This window comes from Natator depressus, chromosome 1 (genome assembly GCF_965152275.1).
Source record: "Natator depressus isolate rNatDep1 chromosome 1, rNatDep2.hap1, whole genome shotgun sequence".
In the NCBI taxonomy this organism is placed as follows: domain Eukaryota; kingdom Metazoa; phylum Chordata; order Testudines; family Cheloniidae; genus Natator; species Natator depressus.
In genome coordinates, this window is record NC_134234.1 from 172,230,302 (window position 1) to 172,247,581 (window position 17,280).

The window sequence follows — 17,280 nt, forward strand, 5'->3', positions numbered from 1 at the left end:
CTATAAACCTCAAATGCGTTGTCCCTTCCATTGCTCAGCTGTAGCCGAGTTACTTCCCTTAGCAAAATAGACACATCCTCTTTCTTTATTTAGCATCACATGTTTCATTTAATTAATAATCAAATGTTACATACAAAAATGATTGGAATAGTTGCCTCAAGGGGGAGCTTACAGTTCATCTTGCTGATCCATTGCAATCTCAAGCCATTCCAAGCTAATGTGCTGAGATGACATTATAATGGAGCCCGACTGTCAAATATTGTTTTTGCTTTGTTTTCAGTCATTAAATTGTTATACCTCCATGGTACTGTCCTTCCTGGGGTTCTTTGAAATCCATAATGTGGACTGGTTTGGGCTGGTTTTTGTTCTTCCTTTACTAAAAAATAGAAATATAAAATAATTTCAATTAATTTGATCCCCCTGTGGCTCAGATTTAGGATGCGGCTAGGTCAGGGTATGTCAGACTTGCATCCATCCATTAATTCAGAGTTGCCTCTGTTATTGATTTAATGTAGTTTCTCCTCCTACAATAAAGTTATACACAAGCTCTGCCTAAATGCATCACTACAGTGATCAGCAAAGGCAAAGAAACCACTAAATTATATTTGAAAGGAGGGTAAATTATTTTGTCTCCCTGTAGACTTAGATTGTCCATGCTGTACTATATTGTTTAGGTTCATATTTTGCCACCCTTCCTTATGCTGAGCAGTACCTTATGCTGACAGCAGTCCCAGTGGCAAGGTTTTATTCCACATGAACAAGTAGGATAAAATCTTTCCCTTACGACTTAATCCATTTTCTACTGAAATCAATGGGCATTGGAGAAGACCCTTAACGATGAACTGACCACAGTAGAAAAGTCCTAATTATGGCTGGTCAAAAAAATTTCCAACAACATTGGTTTTTCCTGGAAAATTGGGGTATTGAGTAATAAAAAGTGTTTACTTTCTACAGGAAAAAAATATTTTTCATCAAAAAACGGAAGTCTGAAAAAGTTAATTCTGAAATGTCGCCACAGTACCTCATGTTCCCATTTTTTTCTGTGGGCTGGGATCCCCAGCCGGACTTCATCTTGCATGATCTACTGGGGCTGGGACTTCCAGGATGCACCTCAACCATGCAACTGACATGATGCACCACTTCCCCTCACCCCTGAGGGGGAAATAGTACATCCTGGGAGATTATATCAGATCAGGAAGCCCAGATTTTACAGGAGAATAGGAGCAAACTACAATGCCTATGTTACACCGTGGCAGCAGTTCAAAATCCAAATGCTTTGGTTCCCAGACAAAATATTTCAGTTTTTTATTTTTTCCCAAAGGGGAGGGGGGTAATTGGAGTAATTGAAAAGATTCCCATTTACTTCAGTGGGTTTTGGAGCTGGGCTGTATTCTTCCAAGCTTTACTCCAGTTTTACACTAGTGAATCCAGCCCATTTTGTTCATTTATGTCTGCGGTACCCTGAATGGAAAGTCATCTAACCAAAAAACAGTTAAAAATATGCACTCTACAGTACAACATATCTAAATACCATGGATCAGAACCTCAGCTGCTGTATATCTTCAATGGGTTCCATGAAACTGTGACTATTGACACCAGCAGAGGATCTGACTCTGCATGCAATTTCTGCAAACAATGTTAAGTAAGGAGCAGTAAATAGTTTGAGGATATTGTCTGGAATTGTTGCTTTGACTGTGAAATACAATCATAGAAACTGAGACATATACCAGGTTGGAATTTAAACTTTCTGCAAGGCATTCAGATGATAATGGAGATGGGTCTGTGAAGCAGTTTCTCCTTGCTTCCCTGGAAGAAAGGAAAAGGAGAGCATCTAAGCATGAATGAGCTGAGTGTTGCTACTAATTACAGGAGAGATGCTCTGCTTCCCTTTACCGCTACCCTGGAAGAGCCCAAACCATCCAAAACTGCCCATGTTCTTCCAAGCTAAGCAAGTCCTGGAAGGCCATGGGTTATGGCTCCACAGCAAGCTAACCTTTCAGAGGAAAGGTCATCCTCCCATGAAAGCCCACAAAAGAAAAAAGGGGGAAGAAGAGACTCATTTGTAAGTTGGGAACTTCCTTTCATGGTAGAACTCCTCATATAAAGCACTGGAGTTCCCAACTTCTTGTGCTCTGCTCTTTCTAGCTCTTGGAAAGTGCAAAGTCCTTTTCTTGGATGAATTATTACAGTTTCAGGGTCATGATCTGAAACCCACTCAAGTCAACAAGTCTTTCCATTGACATCAGCGGGCTACGCATCACACACTCACATTCTTGCATGGTCTATCTGGAAAGATAGGCAAGGCCTGAACTCAGCCTTTTAGAACCCTTTGCATGGTAGCGGAGAGTGTAGAATGAGCTGCTAAAAAAAAAAAAGATCATGAATGTACCTGCCATGCTACTTACCTAGAAGGCCAATCCCACTGTTATGCAAGGTGAGATATATCTCCTAATCCTTACAATGTTATGGATGGCTGGCCTTCATCACAACCTTCATGGAATCTACCAAGGCCCTTTTGGTCAGCATTGGAATCACAGTGGTTGTATGGAGGTATGGATTTGCCTGACACGTTACTATTGGTGAGGCTGGGAAATGCAAATCTTCCACTTCTTTGTGTGGAAGTGCACGTCATTAGGATACCTTACACATTCTAATGTAGGCCTCATGCACCTGGAGGGATACGTTTACTAAATCACTGTGTGATGCCAAGGAATACCGCAGTGATAGTTTATATAAATATCAGGAGATTGTTTCTCATTTGGGGCAATAGTTTTTTTAACTTTCAGAAATTGCTTATCTTTTATTTTGATTTCTGTTTCACAAGGAAGAATTAAAACTGAACCCCACCAAAACACAGAAAATTAAGCCTTCCAAATTTTAAAAAATCTAAAAGAAAGCCCACGTGGAACATCTCCCCACTTTACTGCTGAAACTCTCCCATCGGCTATTCCCTGGGTCCTCAGAGTTGTTAGTGATCCTGCCCTCCCACCAAAGCTGACATTCAGGGGCAGAAGAGTGCCAGCAATGAAGTACTAGCATCACAGTCATATGTATGTGCTTGGGAGGAGGGAGGCGCCACCACCAATCAATATGCTACAAAAGTGCTAACTACTACTGTCAAAAGAGATGCATTCTTAAATGTTAGCTGCTGTGATTTCAGTGCTGAGTGCTGGAATCCAGGTAATTACACTGTCCATAAACATGTTTGTTTTTGTAAAGTTCTTCTGCTCTGGCAGTGTCTTTCTTGCTCTTCCTGGATGGCTAGTGAATCAAGACATATCAGGCTGCTACCCCTTTAAGTTTTTCTCCTAGCAACTTACGCCCATTCAGCCGGGAAGAATTCACCCTTTGTGCAGAAAGTTGGGGGAGAGGGGTGCTTCTTGTGCATACTCCATGTCAGTGAAGCTTCCCAATGTCATTCCCAAGAGACCAGTTCTAATATAGATGGTGATCAGGCTGGAGGAAGTAAGGGAAAATTGCAACAGTAGGGGCAGAAAAAATTGTCCTCCTTAGAAGTGGAAAAATTCCTTATGGCAGCATAGTGTGTCTTAAGGGATCTGTGGATCTACATTAGGCCAGAGCCTTTTCATTGGTGAAAAGCCATGAACATGAATTTTCAGCTGTCAGATATAAATAAGTTGTTTGGATTTTCAGGGACAACAAGATGCATACAGCACAACTAAGAAGGAAGCAGGGGAGAGATGTAAGCATTCTTTATGTTTGAAGAGCTTGCTAATGGAAACCTGAATTCATCATTGTAAGACAATTTCATATCAGTGTATTGAAAGTATTTACCTTTTGTGTAGCATCTGGAAACAGCAAGTACCAAAGGCCACTAATATCAACAACAGCAGTGGTATGGTTGGTATAACAACATAAATTAAATTTGGAATTATACCTACAAGGAAAAAAAGTCTCTCATTAGTGCATACTGCATTGAAAGATGCTGTCCCATTTCACTGTATCTATCTGTACACCCACATAGTTCAATTCGGAATTCCTTGTGCAGAAAGACTGCTAACCATTTTAGAAGGAAGATATGAATGTATTAGGAATATAAGAATAAGCCCCCAATATTTCATGCAAAAGCTGTCCAGAAGGTGCATACTGTAGTTTTCAGTATAAGATTAATATCTCATTATACTTACACTGCAGCTAAAATATACATCTATTGTAGCAATGTACACTTGATTACATGCTATGGGCTGAATAGACACAGCTCTTATTCAGCCATGCAAGGAAGTAAGAGGGCATAAGTCCCAGGTCCACTCCCCACCCCCATTCCCCTTTACAGCCCTCATGACTGTGTCTCTTTCTGGCTGAGAGGGGGAAAACAGGGGCTACTCATCTGACCCACTCTGGAAAGGAAAGGAACAGGTAGAGGGTATCAGGAGCCCTGGATCCATCTCTGCTACTTACTGGTCACAGTAGCTGCCTTGGTACTCAGTTGGGAATAAGCTGCTCCATGAAAAGGGGTGAAGTAATTTAGAGCAATGTAGCAGGGGCAGAACTGTGACTCTGAGTCCCCATTGGTTCTCTGATCTGCTACTGGACCGGCACAGCTGCACATTACTCCTTACTCAGGCTAGACTGAAAAGTTACAGGCTGCGCTTATGTCATTTGAACTTTTTTTCTTTTCTCAGTATAGCAGTTAAAGAACAAAAACAATTCCTGAAGCATTAAGTCTCCTTTGATATAGGAAGAGGTGAGGCCCTGTCCACCCTAATGCTTACAGTGGGCACAAGAAGAAGGATGTTTAGACTCCAGAGACAGCTGTTGTGTGTATAATGAAGGAACCATCCTTTGCCCCTTCATTAATATGCCACCATAAACTTAACATGCTGCTGCTTACTGACCACCATGTAGTAACAAGCAATCATCATTGTTCAGCTATGTTTAATAGGATCAGCTTCCAGGTTCAAGAGAGAAACTGTGATTACATTTTAAATAGGTTTATACCCACATTTCATTACCGTACATAAGATAAAGTACTCATAGTTGTCTAAACCTGACCCACAAGCTCGTACTCTGGATACTGTACTTCTTACCGACTATTTTTGAATATACTTTCACTTGCAAGAGCAAATGTTTAAGGCCAGTTTATTTGTTAATCGTAATTTGGCTTTCTATATACCATAGCACTAGTGTTAAATACAGGCTCTTTGTATGTCATGCATTGAAAAGCATAGTGCCTATTTATTTATTTATTTATTTACAACAACAGCATCTGCCCTTGAGTGCTCAGATGAAAAATTGCTCTGAGAAACTAAGCAGGTGCAAATGGAGATCCACGGTTGGTTGCGGCTGCTGCTGCTTATCTTTCCCATGCACCATTGTAAGCCCCATGTTTTACCTCTCCATTATCTAGCATTTTTCAGGATTCTTTTTTTCTTCCTTGGCCTATTAGCATTCTCGTTATATATTCAGAGAGCTGCACAATAATGATGACATTTTAAAATAAAATGTTATTCTTTTAAATGACAACAATGGCAACAAAATAGTCCATTGACTCATGTAAAAGTATACGGGGGGGCTGGTAATGGGACATGTGGGCATTCACAAACAAGGGAATTGATTCAAATCCAGTTGAGATGGATAGTAGTGGAAAGTTAATGCCATCTTTCAGCTGTTCAGTGAGCCAGATGTTGAGCTGCTCCAGAGAGATGTTGTGTGCCCTCAATGCCCACTGACTTTTGTGAGAGTTGAGGGAACTTAGCACCTCTCAAGAATTGCTTGGAACCATGCAGAATATCAACCCTTAAATTAAATGAATTGGTGGGTCTCTGAGCAGTTCTTAGTGGGTAGATGGCCCCATCCCAAAAAACACCACCACAGTAGGAACTTTTCTTGGCAGTTTCTCAGATGCTCTCATCCTAGAGATGATCCCTCCAGATAGGGGTTGGGGTACATGGGGAACCTTGCTTTACCATGGGGCTATTGGGTAGATAAAACAACACTTCAGTCCCTAGAACTATCAGTCTGGCACCTTTTGTGAGCACTAAAATTCAGTTTTAAAAGAGAAAACAAAGTGTCTTATGTTTGTGTTAGACCATTTTACACATTGCTGGCCTTGACTCTATCAGAGATATTTGCGGCCTGATCCTGTAATCAGATCCACAACGGCAGAACCTTGTGCCCTGGTAGAGATCCACTGAGTTCAGTGGGGCACTGGTGAGGTGCAAAGGTCTGATCCAGGTTCATGCAGATCCAATTGCAGGGCTGAAGACACAGTAGCAATATTTGAAATAGTTGAGTATTCCCTCCCAGAAAGCTAATCATAGCCATTGATTCCTGCAAGAACAACTAAAAGAAACTGATCAGAAGTCTTGGATTATTAGTCAAGAGTATTGTGATGGGGTGGACTAGGCCCAGAGGGCCCTTGCTGAAGGCCTCCAGGTGCTACCACACTCCATCTCAGAGAGGAGTTGAGTCCTCCAACTGGCCTAGAGAGGCTGTGGAGTGGGGGAGAGAAGCAGCCAACGAGAGAGGCTGCAGGAAGCAGCCAATCATGGCCCAGGAGGGTGATACAAAAGGAGCTGCAGAGCCAGAGTCAGGTAGTTGTTGCCTGGAGCTGAAGGAATGAGGACTGTGTTCCTGTCTGGCTGAAGGAGCAGCAGTACCATGGACAGATCAGTTGCTAGCAAGGACCAGGGAGCAAGAGGGAGCTCCTGGCTGGCTGCTGGGACTGAAGATAGAAAAACAGCTGGGGCCAGAAAGGGTGAAAAGTTCAGGAAGCCCTGGGGTCATGGCCCCATACCAGGATTGAGGGACTATTTGAGGCTAGCCCAGAAGGGGCTGCCGGACTGATTAAGGACTGAGCCCAGGGAGGGCTGCAGGAGGACAATGGTTCCAGGGAGGAAGCCCTGGGGGGTCTGGCCCCATACCAGGGCCGGGACTATTTAAAGACTGAGCCTAGGGAGGGCTACAGAGATACCAATGGAGGCATACTGGGATAGGCCCCTGGTGGATTGTACACACCAGAAGGGGTCCGTTTTGTTTCACATACAGATTGCACGTGTGACTTGGCCAGAGGGCTGAGGTGTTGAAAACCTGCCTAAGAAACCACCGACAAAGGTCACTGCAGACTAAAAGAGTGAAGGCACACGCACCTGGCCAGGGGACACTCATGAGAAGTGGGTGCCACCCCTTACAGGTATATTTTCAGCAGAGCTTTTAGGAATAAACTGTCCAATTCCCGTGAACAGGGGAAGTTGCATATCTAATCTAATTCCATCCATCCTCTGTTACTATTTTACTTTGAACATTAAAACACTATGAAAAAATTACCTGTTTCAGTAACAATTACATGAGAATTATCTTCTCGTTTGTTTTCATCATAAGGCTTTCCTGCTGCCACTGATGGGAAAACCTCTGAAAAAGAAGTTAAACAGATTAGAAAAATAGCAACTGTATAAAGAGAGGTTATTGCATATGGTAGCATCTGTTCATAGTTTTTTATGTTTAAAACAGATTCATATTTGTTATCTGAACTGTTTCAGCATTGAATAAGTTATTGGAAGTAAATGTGTCTACAGAACTTTAGTGTATTGTTAGGATTAAATATGGAATAGGAATTAAAAGCAGCAGTGTTTTGAACTACATCCATATGTTTGCAACTACATCTGCAAATATTCCTCTCTGCAGGATTCTTTTTCAATATGTTCCACTACTAACACAAGTCTGTTTAAAAAAATAAAAAACTATGTAACTTTTCCTGGAGCCTGTAAATGATTCATGAGATTATGTCTTTACCATTACAACTCAAGCTAAAAGTTTTTTTAAAGTTTCTTACCATAATCTGTCTCTGCTCTGTCGCCTAGTTCTTTTTCTAGGACATTATCTGTTGAATCAATAGTTTGACAATGAAAGAGTAAGAGTAATAAAACAGACATCTTTTACATTGTTTTACACCTAGTACCACAGCTCAAAACTACACCCCCATGTTCATTAAAAAGCACAATTATTGCAGAGTTCTTTAACTTCATATTTCAATATTTGGCAAGCACCTTTCTGAAGAATGTTTGACACAAAACATTCAAGTTAAGAGTTGGTATCAAACTACTTCTAGTTCATACTTCTGTACAAATCTAGATAAATAGGAATGCTGCAGTTTAGCCTTAAACCCATTTTTTTCTGGTGGAATTTACTAGTTTGTTGGATGAATAATTGAATCCCACCCTTTTCTTGTGTCAGATTTAATTTGAATACAACTTTTCTTAACATCTCACTTCTCTGATAGTTAGAGGACCCTAGAACATACTAAAATGGGCAGTTGTCTTAATAGTGTGGGCTAAAGAAACCTTTTCTTATTTCCAAGATGATTATCAAAAAATTAGCTGTGGAGCAATAAGAAGTATGAACTAGATGTTTTGAGGGCAGATATCAAGGGGTTTTTTGTTTGTTTGTTTTTTCGCTACAGACATCCCTAAAATCAAAAAAGGATACATCAGGGAACGATTAGAAATTGGATGGTAAGGAAATGCAATCATTGCAGAAGAGGAAGATAATGTTCCATTTCTAATGATAAATAGCCAGTTGGAAACTATAACTATAAGACATGCAGCAAAGGCCAGTTAGGATGTAGAAATGGGAGAGTAGGGTTATGTATGTCTAAAGGATTCCATAGATTATTGAAATTATTTTGAATGGAGAGGATGATCACAGAAGTAGAATTTGTATGGTTATTTGACAGTTTTCAGAGTAGCAGTCATGTTAGTCTGTATCCGCAAAAAGAAAAGGAGGACTTGTGGCACCTTAGAGACTAACCAATTTATTTGAGCATAAGCTTTCATGAGCTACAGCTCACTTCATCGAATGCATCCGATGAAGTGAGCTGTAGTTCACGAAAGCTTATGCTCAAATAAATTGGTTAGTCTCTAAGGTGCCAGAAGTCCTTCTTTTCTTTTTATGGTTATTTGGATACCATTCCCATGCCATAAGATTATGAACACCAGTTGTATTACTGGTCTTTAGCTCAAAACAGTAATGCTCAGAGTTCAAAGAGGTAACAAAATCTACTACAATTACTTCAGCTTCTCCAATAAAAACTGGTTACATTGGGACATGGCTTGGAGAAAAATGTCAAAATACTAGAAACTATTGCTTCTAGAAGTAGCTAATTCTGGAACATAAAAGGGTGGATTAATTTTTAATTTGATCTGAAAATCAAGATGCAGGAGGAGTTGGCTCAAACTAAATGTGGTTATAGCTACCATTATATAATTAAGATCAACATCCTTTCAAGGTGAATGAGATTCAAACCCACAGCTAGTACTGTGACATTAAACATAATCAAGGGAGGTCCCTCATCTCCCCCCGCCCCCCACTGAAGATATTACTTAGATAGAAAACAAAAAAATTGCAAGTGAACATATGCAGATTAGGCCTGGAGGCTGGCTGAGTAAGGGCTTGTCTACACTACCACTCAGGGTCGATCTAAGATACACAACTTCAGCTCCGTGAATAGCATAGCTGAAGTCGACATACTTAGATCTACTTACTGCGGTGTCTTCACTGTGGTAAGTTGACAGCTGACGCTCTCCCTTTGACTCCGCTTGCACTTCTCGTTCTGATGGAGTACTGGAGTTGACAGGAGAATGTTCAGCGGTTGATTTATCACGTCTATGCTAGACACGATAAATCGACCCCCACTGGGTTGATGGCTGCCCGCCGATCTGGTGGGTAGTGTAGACAAGCCTCATTGCCTAATGAGTCACAGAACTTTACTCACAGCATGAATTTCAGTAGCTCCATCACAAAGATGAAAAAACAAGACATGTTTAAGTACTTCAGAAGGAGGAAGTTTGAGGAATGGAGATCAATTGGTTCTCCTACTCTGATTTTTCTAAATTTGTAAATCTCGCTGAGATTGAAACAGTCACCTTAATCTGCATGCAGACTGTTGAGATTTACGGTCTGTAATGTGTAAAACATTCTAGTTTGTAATAGACATCTTGTCACTTTTGTGGTTAGAGGTTGATTGTGTAGGAAGCTATTGGATGGGAATCTCTGCAGGTTCAGATTATGCAACTGAAACTGTGGTTCAGTGTGGGGTTTTACATGCAGACTGGCTTTGATGAGGCTGGTTTACAACCTGTTTGTTTTTTGTATGCAGTTTGGCTAAATTTATCCTGGTATTTGTATGTTCTCTTTGTGGCCACAGTGGACAATTTAAGACTCAGTAATGCTTTGAGTACCATAATCCTGGTAAGAGACATGGTGTTTATCTACTGCCAAGCATAACTACGATAACTAAAGTTATAGCCTCAACTTCAAGCTTGCTTCCAATTTCCTTGTTCTGGCTGTCCAGTTTTAAGTCTCCACAACTGGTATATGCAGGACCCAGAAAAGATTCCCATGTCATTTCTGGAAGTTAAGCCAAACTGAAAAATCCCTGGCCTCTTGTGTCCTCATCTGAACTGGACTCTCTCTCTCTCTCTCTCTGTGTGCGCGCGTGTGTGTGTAATTTTCTTCCTGTTGCGCTGAACCTTCCTGATCTCCATTTACCTGTATTCATTTTACAGATGGGGAAAGTGAGGGACAGATAAGTTAAGTGACATTTCCAAGACCTCACAGAAAGTCAGTGACAGAGCTTAAAGGGCGAGAACTAGTGTTACCTGAAAGTGGTGAAAATATTTTGGCAATATTTCACATGAAAACATTGGCCAATTCATTTCATCCACTTCTCAAGTTCTTTCAGTACAGTTTTCTGCAAAATGTTGAGGATCCCAAAATCCCCAACATTTTCTGCCAAAGCAGTGCCTTTTCTGTTAACATATACCACATATGAAATCTGACTTTAGCTTTTTCTTACCTGGACTATACTTGCAGATAAAATTGTGCTTCATGTTGCATCTATCATCGTTCCACTGGTAAAGGTAAGCCCCCCCTAGACCAGGGTTTGCAGTTGGTTGATGATACATCACAACACAAGCTTCACTTCCACAGGAAGGCTCATCCGTATACCAGTTTCTAGCCGTGCATATAAATCAAAATGTTCAAAAATTGCAGATAAAAGGCCCACCTTATCATCTAATGGAACCATTTGCAAGCATCCAGAAATGCCATAGTCTAGCGACGGTTATAGTACATAGGCTCCATTGTCCCTTAAAGCAGAATAAGCTGCATTTCCCCCCTCTCCTGCATGGAACGGAGTGGGGGGTCTACTACCAGTCTTGCAGATCTTGGAGCATCTTCCTGCAGTTAAGGAGCATCCATGCAGATGTTCCTTCCCTCCCTTCTGATGCCTGCTTCCCCTGCCACCTACCCACAGACGCCCTGCAGATTATGGCTCCTGAATTTTGCCATTTGTTCTACTAGTCTTTAGCTGAACCAGGAAATCTAATGGGATTTCCAAAATCTGAGGTGTGGGCAGAGTGAGTTACTCTAAACAGTCTGCACTAATTTACTCAGCTGTTGGCCTTCTGGTTTGGGGGCCAGAATCCAGCAGAGTTTGGTTGCCATTTTCTGCCCCCCGCCCTGCACCCCCACTCCTTTCAAGTCCACAGAGCTGGAATCCTGTGGAGCCCTTACTTCTATGAAGCTGGGGGCGGGGGGCTGAGACAAACATGCCACAGAGACAGCACTTCATCCTTCCACATCTCCAAGTGCAAATCCATTGGCTCAGCCTCCCCTTTGTTATTAGCCCCACTGAACAACTTTTCTATATGCTTAAATTCACAAAACATTTTACTTTTTTGAGTGCTACACACACTGTGTTTCCCTCCATAAACCCTTTAAACTATAGGCAATCTCCCAGACTTTTACCTGAATGATGAAACAGTTCCATCAGTCCATTGGTAGAGCTCAGGGCAAGCACTTGATATTGCTTGCCCCTCTCCGCTTCTCCACAATCCGATCCAGAAGTCACCGTCCGAAATTCCAGAGCCTGACTTGGTGAGGTTTTGTAACATGTTTTCTATGAGCTTCTGTTCAGTTTCATTTTCCAGACTTAAAAGCACACCACCATCGATTTCACAGGCATGGTGGGCCTCCTGAAAGCCCACACGTCTTGACAAGTCCTGGAAGTAGGCTATCTTGTAACAGGGATGCTTGAAATCTCCGTAACACACTTTTTGACCTGAAATATATATATATATAGCTAGATAGATAGATAGATAGATACACACACAGCATCAGCTAGAGAATACAAATGAAAAGTAATCACTGAAAAAATATAGTTCAGTATAAATGCAGTGACAAAGAAGATGAATAACATTTCTCCTTGCCACGTGCGGAAGGAAGCCATGCTTTATTTTGATTGGGTTAATGTTGCTGAACCCCCTATCTCCAATTTTAACACTGCTGGTGTCATGCACATCTTGGTCCCTGTCCTAAAATCCCTAAGCAGGTGAAAGTCCCATCAAAACCATTGAGAATCCCTTTCGCAACTATGGGAATTTTCCCTGCTTAAGGACTGCAGGGTTGGGCCCCTTCCTAAAAAGTAGTCTTTGTTGTTGTTTTTTTAAATACTGTATATGGGACCAATCCCACTTCTATTGGCATGAATGGCAAAACTCTATTTGCCTTTAATAGGCACAAAATTAGGCTCTAAATTTCCAGGGTCAAAAGGAGGTCATGAGTTTCTTGGGTCAGTTGGTTCCTGCTTGGTTGGATTCTCCAGTATTTATAGTTTTACCCTATGTCCAAGCATGTTCGATGCAGTCAATGTAAACTACAGACGGCACCTGAGACCATAACAATACATAGCCAAGCAGAACAATATAATCAAAATATTTTCAGAAAGCATCAAATCTAATGTGTTCACACAAATATTTACTTAAACTTCAGTTTGATAAATCTGTTTAAAGGATCAAACCAAACAATCGAATGGCTCTTTTTTTTAATGAAACTGAAAGGTAAAGAAAGTGAAACTGCACTTATTATATATTTACTTTCTTCCAAAAGCACTTGAAATGTGTGCTTACCATACTCTATTTGCTATTGACCTGCTTTAGAACTTATGCTTTGAATCTAAAATGACAAATGATTGGAATCAGAGCAAATCAGTGGTGTCAGCTGTATATATAATGTGGTGAGTGCTGCTGAAGCCCATTCATTTTTAAAAATGTACCCGCTGTATGTATAGTCATCTCGCTTTTATCTTAAAACTTCACACAATTTCTTTTAGACTTCTCATTGTTGGACTAACTAAAAGCCTCTTTTTAAAGAATCATTTTTCTTTTCTGTTCCAATGCCAACATAGAAAATGTGCAAATGACAGCATTTTGTAAAGTTAACAAAGGCCTTAAAGAAGTAATAAGAAATTACTATAATTATCTAGACTGTTTGAACACAAGCAGAAAACAATTTTACCATTAAACCTGTAAAAATAAGCTGTTCATAAGCCATATTTGTTGAAGAGGAGCATAAATGATTATTTTTACTTGAAAAAATCCACCTCTTTTTATACTAATTTTTAACCATAATAAATGTTAACAGATCTAGGTAAACACCCCAGTGACTTTATATCTGAACAAGTTTTATCCTATTTAGCTTGATAAATGTATATTTTTTGTAATTAGGACGCAGAAACATCATCATGCAACTTAAATTTAATTTTCCCTAAATGTTTTTCCATACACAAAGTGTAACCATATTCTTTCAATCAAAATGGCCTTTATACGATATTAAGAGAATGACAAAACAAGAAATAACAAAAGTAGGTCTTCATGAAAGAGTGAGTACACAGTGGATCTGATTTCCCTCCATTAAGTTATTCTTAATTCACATAAGCACATTGTATTTGCACACTTCATAGTAGCTGCTTGTCTCCATTTAAAGGTTTATACAGCATAATTCTTGGAACTTCTGGCTAACGGCCAGAACTGTATTCAAGTTGCATTAAGCAATAGTTAGTATGATCCAATCCATCCTAGCTAAATCCAAAGGTAACTCCCATTGCTACAGATTTTCAAAGAAAAACAAATGTGGCTCCTCTGTGTTGTAAAGTGAGTACACAGTGGGTCTGATTTCCCTCCATTAAGTGAGTAGGGATGACCCTTATATTTAGTTTGCCTACCTCTTTACATTATAAATTATTCTTGTGACCTTTCTTGAAAAGCCCTAATACTTCCATTGTTTGAAGCAGGCATTTGAAATTCAGTAGGGAGAAGGGGTGGGACGAGGCGGGGCCTCATGGAAGGGGTGGAATGGGGGCGGGGATGGGGGAAGCAAGGGGGGGTGTCAGTGATGCACTAGTCCTCATGTGGCCCTCATGATCATTTGAGTTTGAGACCCCTGCTCTAATCTAAGGCCAGGCTGATGCCAGCTCCACATACTACACAGACAACCCTGCAAGAAGACAGCTTCCTCAAGAGTTGGGGGACAGAAATTCTCACTGGACTTGCTCTAACAATGCCTCCCAGATTCTGCACATGACTCCAGAGGTCCAGTCTGGAGGCTCAAGTGATATTCGGTGGGATTCTGTCTCTAGAGGAGGAGAGTAGAAGACAAGACAAGACTATGATCATCAACAGATGGCTCAGGCAGTGGTGCTATAAGGAGGGCTTTGGGATGTTCAACAACTAGGAGGCAATGATGGACAGAAGACTTTTCTCACAGGATGGACTCCACCTATGTAGGGAGGGAAATAGACTTTTGGTATGGAGGTTGTCACAACTGATTAAAAGAGCTTTCAACTAGGAATTTGGGGAGACAGTTGGGAGATGCTCATGTAATTGCCATGCCTCTAACATTGAATGGGAAGAAAATCAAGTAAGAGAGGATACAGCATTAAAAAAAGAAACAACAGAGGGTAGGAGATTGGACATCAAGAGGAAAGATGGTGCCAATACCAATGAGAGTAACAGACACGTAGGTGATACTGGCCGTGAAATGACTGTACCTAATAGGGTGAGAAATGTGGGTGAAGCCAAACAGAAACTAAGATGTCTGCACACCAATGCAAGGAGCCTGGGTAACAAAATGGAGGAACAAGAACTACTAGTACAGGAAGTAAAACCAGCTATTATAGGGATAACGGACACATAGTGGAATAGTAGTCCTGAATAGAATACAGGTATTGAAGGGTATGTATTGTTCAGGAAAGACAGAAATAAAGATAAAGATGGTAGAGTAGCATTGTATATTAATGATGAGGCAGACTGTAAAGAAATCAGAAGTGATGGAATGAATGAAACAGAATCTGTTTGGGTACCAATCACTTTGGAAAGTAAGGTAAAAAAGGCTCTACTGGGATATTGCTTAGACAAAGGAAATGCAATAGATCTAATCTGCTCAGTAAAGCAGTTGATACAGTTCCACATGGGAAATTATTAGTCAAACTGGAGAAAATGGGGATTAATATCAGAATCAAAAGATGGGTAAGGAACTGCTTAAAGGGAAGGCCACAGTGGGTTATACTGAAAGATGAACTGTCAGGCTGGAGGGAGATTACTTGTGGAGTTCCTCAGGCATCCATCTTGAGACCAATCTTATTTAACATTTTCATCAATGACCTTGTCACAAAAAGTGGGATTTGCTAATAAAATTTGTGGATGACACCAAGTTGGGAGGTATTGCCAATATGGAGAAGGACCTGACTATCATATGGAAAAAGGAAGAATATCGTACAGGAAGATTTGGATGACCTTGAAAACTGGAGTAGCAGAAATGGAATGACTTTTAATAATGCAAAGTGCAAGGTCATGCACTTAGGTACTAACCACAAGAATGTTTGCTATATGTTTGGGATGTATCAGTTGGAAGCTGCAGAGGAGGAGAAAGATCTGGGTGTATTGGTCTACTACAGGATGACTATCAGCTGCTCATGTGATGCAGCCATGAAAAAGGCTAATGCAATCCAAGGATGCATCAGGCGAGGTATTTCCAGTAGAGCTAGGAACGTGTTATTACCATTATATAAGGCACTGGTGAGACCTGTTCTGAAATACTGTGTGCATTTGTGGTCTCCCATGTTTAAGACAGTGAATTCGGATGCAGAGAAGAGCTGCTAGGATGGTCAGAGAAATGGAGACCCTACCTTATGAGAGGGGACTTAAGGAGATTGTCTTGTTTAGCCTAACAGAATGGAGGCTGGGTGGAGATATGATTGCTATCTATAAATACATCAAAGGAATCAACACCAGAGAGGAAGAGGAGTTATTTCAGTTAAGGACCAATGTTGGCACAAGAACTAATGGATGTAAACTGGCCATCAAAAAGCTTAGGCTTGAAATTAGAAAAAAGGTTTCTAACCATCAGTGGAGGGAAGTTCTGGAAAAGCCTTCGCAAGGAGAGTAGTGGGTGCAAAAAACCTAGCTTGTTTTAAGAGTGAGATTGATAAATTTATGGAGGGGATGGTATGATGAGGATCCCTACAATGGCATATGGCCCATCCACTACAACTATTAGCAAATATCTCCAATGGCCACAGATGATACAGTAGAGAGCTAGGGCTCTGAGTTGCTACAGAGAACCCTTTCCAGGGTTTGGCTGGTGGGGTTTTGCCAACATGCTCAGGGTCTAACTGATCACCATATTTGGGGTCAGGAAGGGATGAATTACAGTATTTTGTAAAGTCACATTGAAAGAAAGGGTTTTTCAACTTCCTCTGCAGATGGGGCATGCGTCACTTGCTGGTTTGAGCTAGAGTAAACGGTGAATTCTCTTTAACTTGAAATATTTAAATCAAGATTTCAGGGCATCAGTAACTCAGTCAGAGGTTATGGGCCTACTGCTGCAGGGATGGGTGAGGCTCTGTGCAATGTGCAGGTCAGACTAGATGATCATGATGGTCCCTTCTGGCCTTAAAGTCTATGAGACTTTAATAGGAGGTGTATTGGTGATGAGAGATTACTCATGATCATGATTTCATGAGAGTTACTTTTCATCACTTAAGGTCAAAGGCATCCCCCTTATCAAGCTGGAGCAGCCAGGCTTGACACATAGGGGGTGCTTCCTGAGGGTCGTGATGGGGAGAGGGCCATCCCAGGCCATGGAACAACAGTGGCGACTCTCTGGAGATGCTACTGCAGCCCTTATTGCTGTGTCCCCAGTTTGTGAAACCTAAGTGGATCCATATCGGGATGGATACACTGAACCTCTCCTTCCGCAGAGGCTATTGTACTGCGTTGCAGAGTGAGCCTCCTTGGAGCTGGTGTGCAAAATATAAAGGAATGTGCAGGCTCTTCAGACCTTTTCTACACACAAAGTTGCACAGGTTTAACTAACCATGAGATTTCTAAACCCATTTAGTTAAACCCATGCAACCTTGTGCGTGGACACACTTAGGCCAATTTTAAACCCAGTTTGTATTACTTTAGTCAATATGCGTGTCCA

At 41.1% G+C, this 17,280-nt stretch overlaps 1 protein-coding gene across 3 annotated transcripts in view; it reads right to left on the reverse strand.

Annotated features, from left to right (window-relative positions):
• CHODL (chondrolectin) overlaps nucleotides 1–17,280 on the reverse strand; it is a 44,962-nt gene continuing 27,682 nt past the window's right edge. Inside the window, exons 2-8 of one of the 3 annotated variants that reach the window (XM_074946810.1) lie at nucleotides 11,767–12,079; nucleotides 10,814–10,971; nucleotides 7,793–7,840; nucleotides 7,288–7,371; nucleotides 3,796–3,898; nucleotides 1,728–1,806; nucleotides 243–376 (exon numbers count right to left, since the gene is read on the reverse strand). In XM_074946810.1, coding sequence (XP_074802911.1) covers nucleotides 374–376; nucleotides 1,728–1,806; nucleotides 3,796–3,898; nucleotides 7,288–7,371; nucleotides 7,793–7,840; nucleotides 10,814–10,971; nucleotides 11,767–12,079 — 788 coding nt within the window. In that variant the 3' untranslated portion in view covers nucleotides 243–373. Of the gene's footprint in view, nucleotides 377–1,727; nucleotides 1,807–3,795; nucleotides 3,899–7,287; nucleotides 7,372–7,792; nucleotides 7,841–10,813; nucleotides 10,972–11,766; nucleotides 12,080–17,280 lie in introns of all 3 variants that reach the window. The other 2 variants (XM_074946804.1, XM_074946814.1) reach the window with 2 other exon arrangements.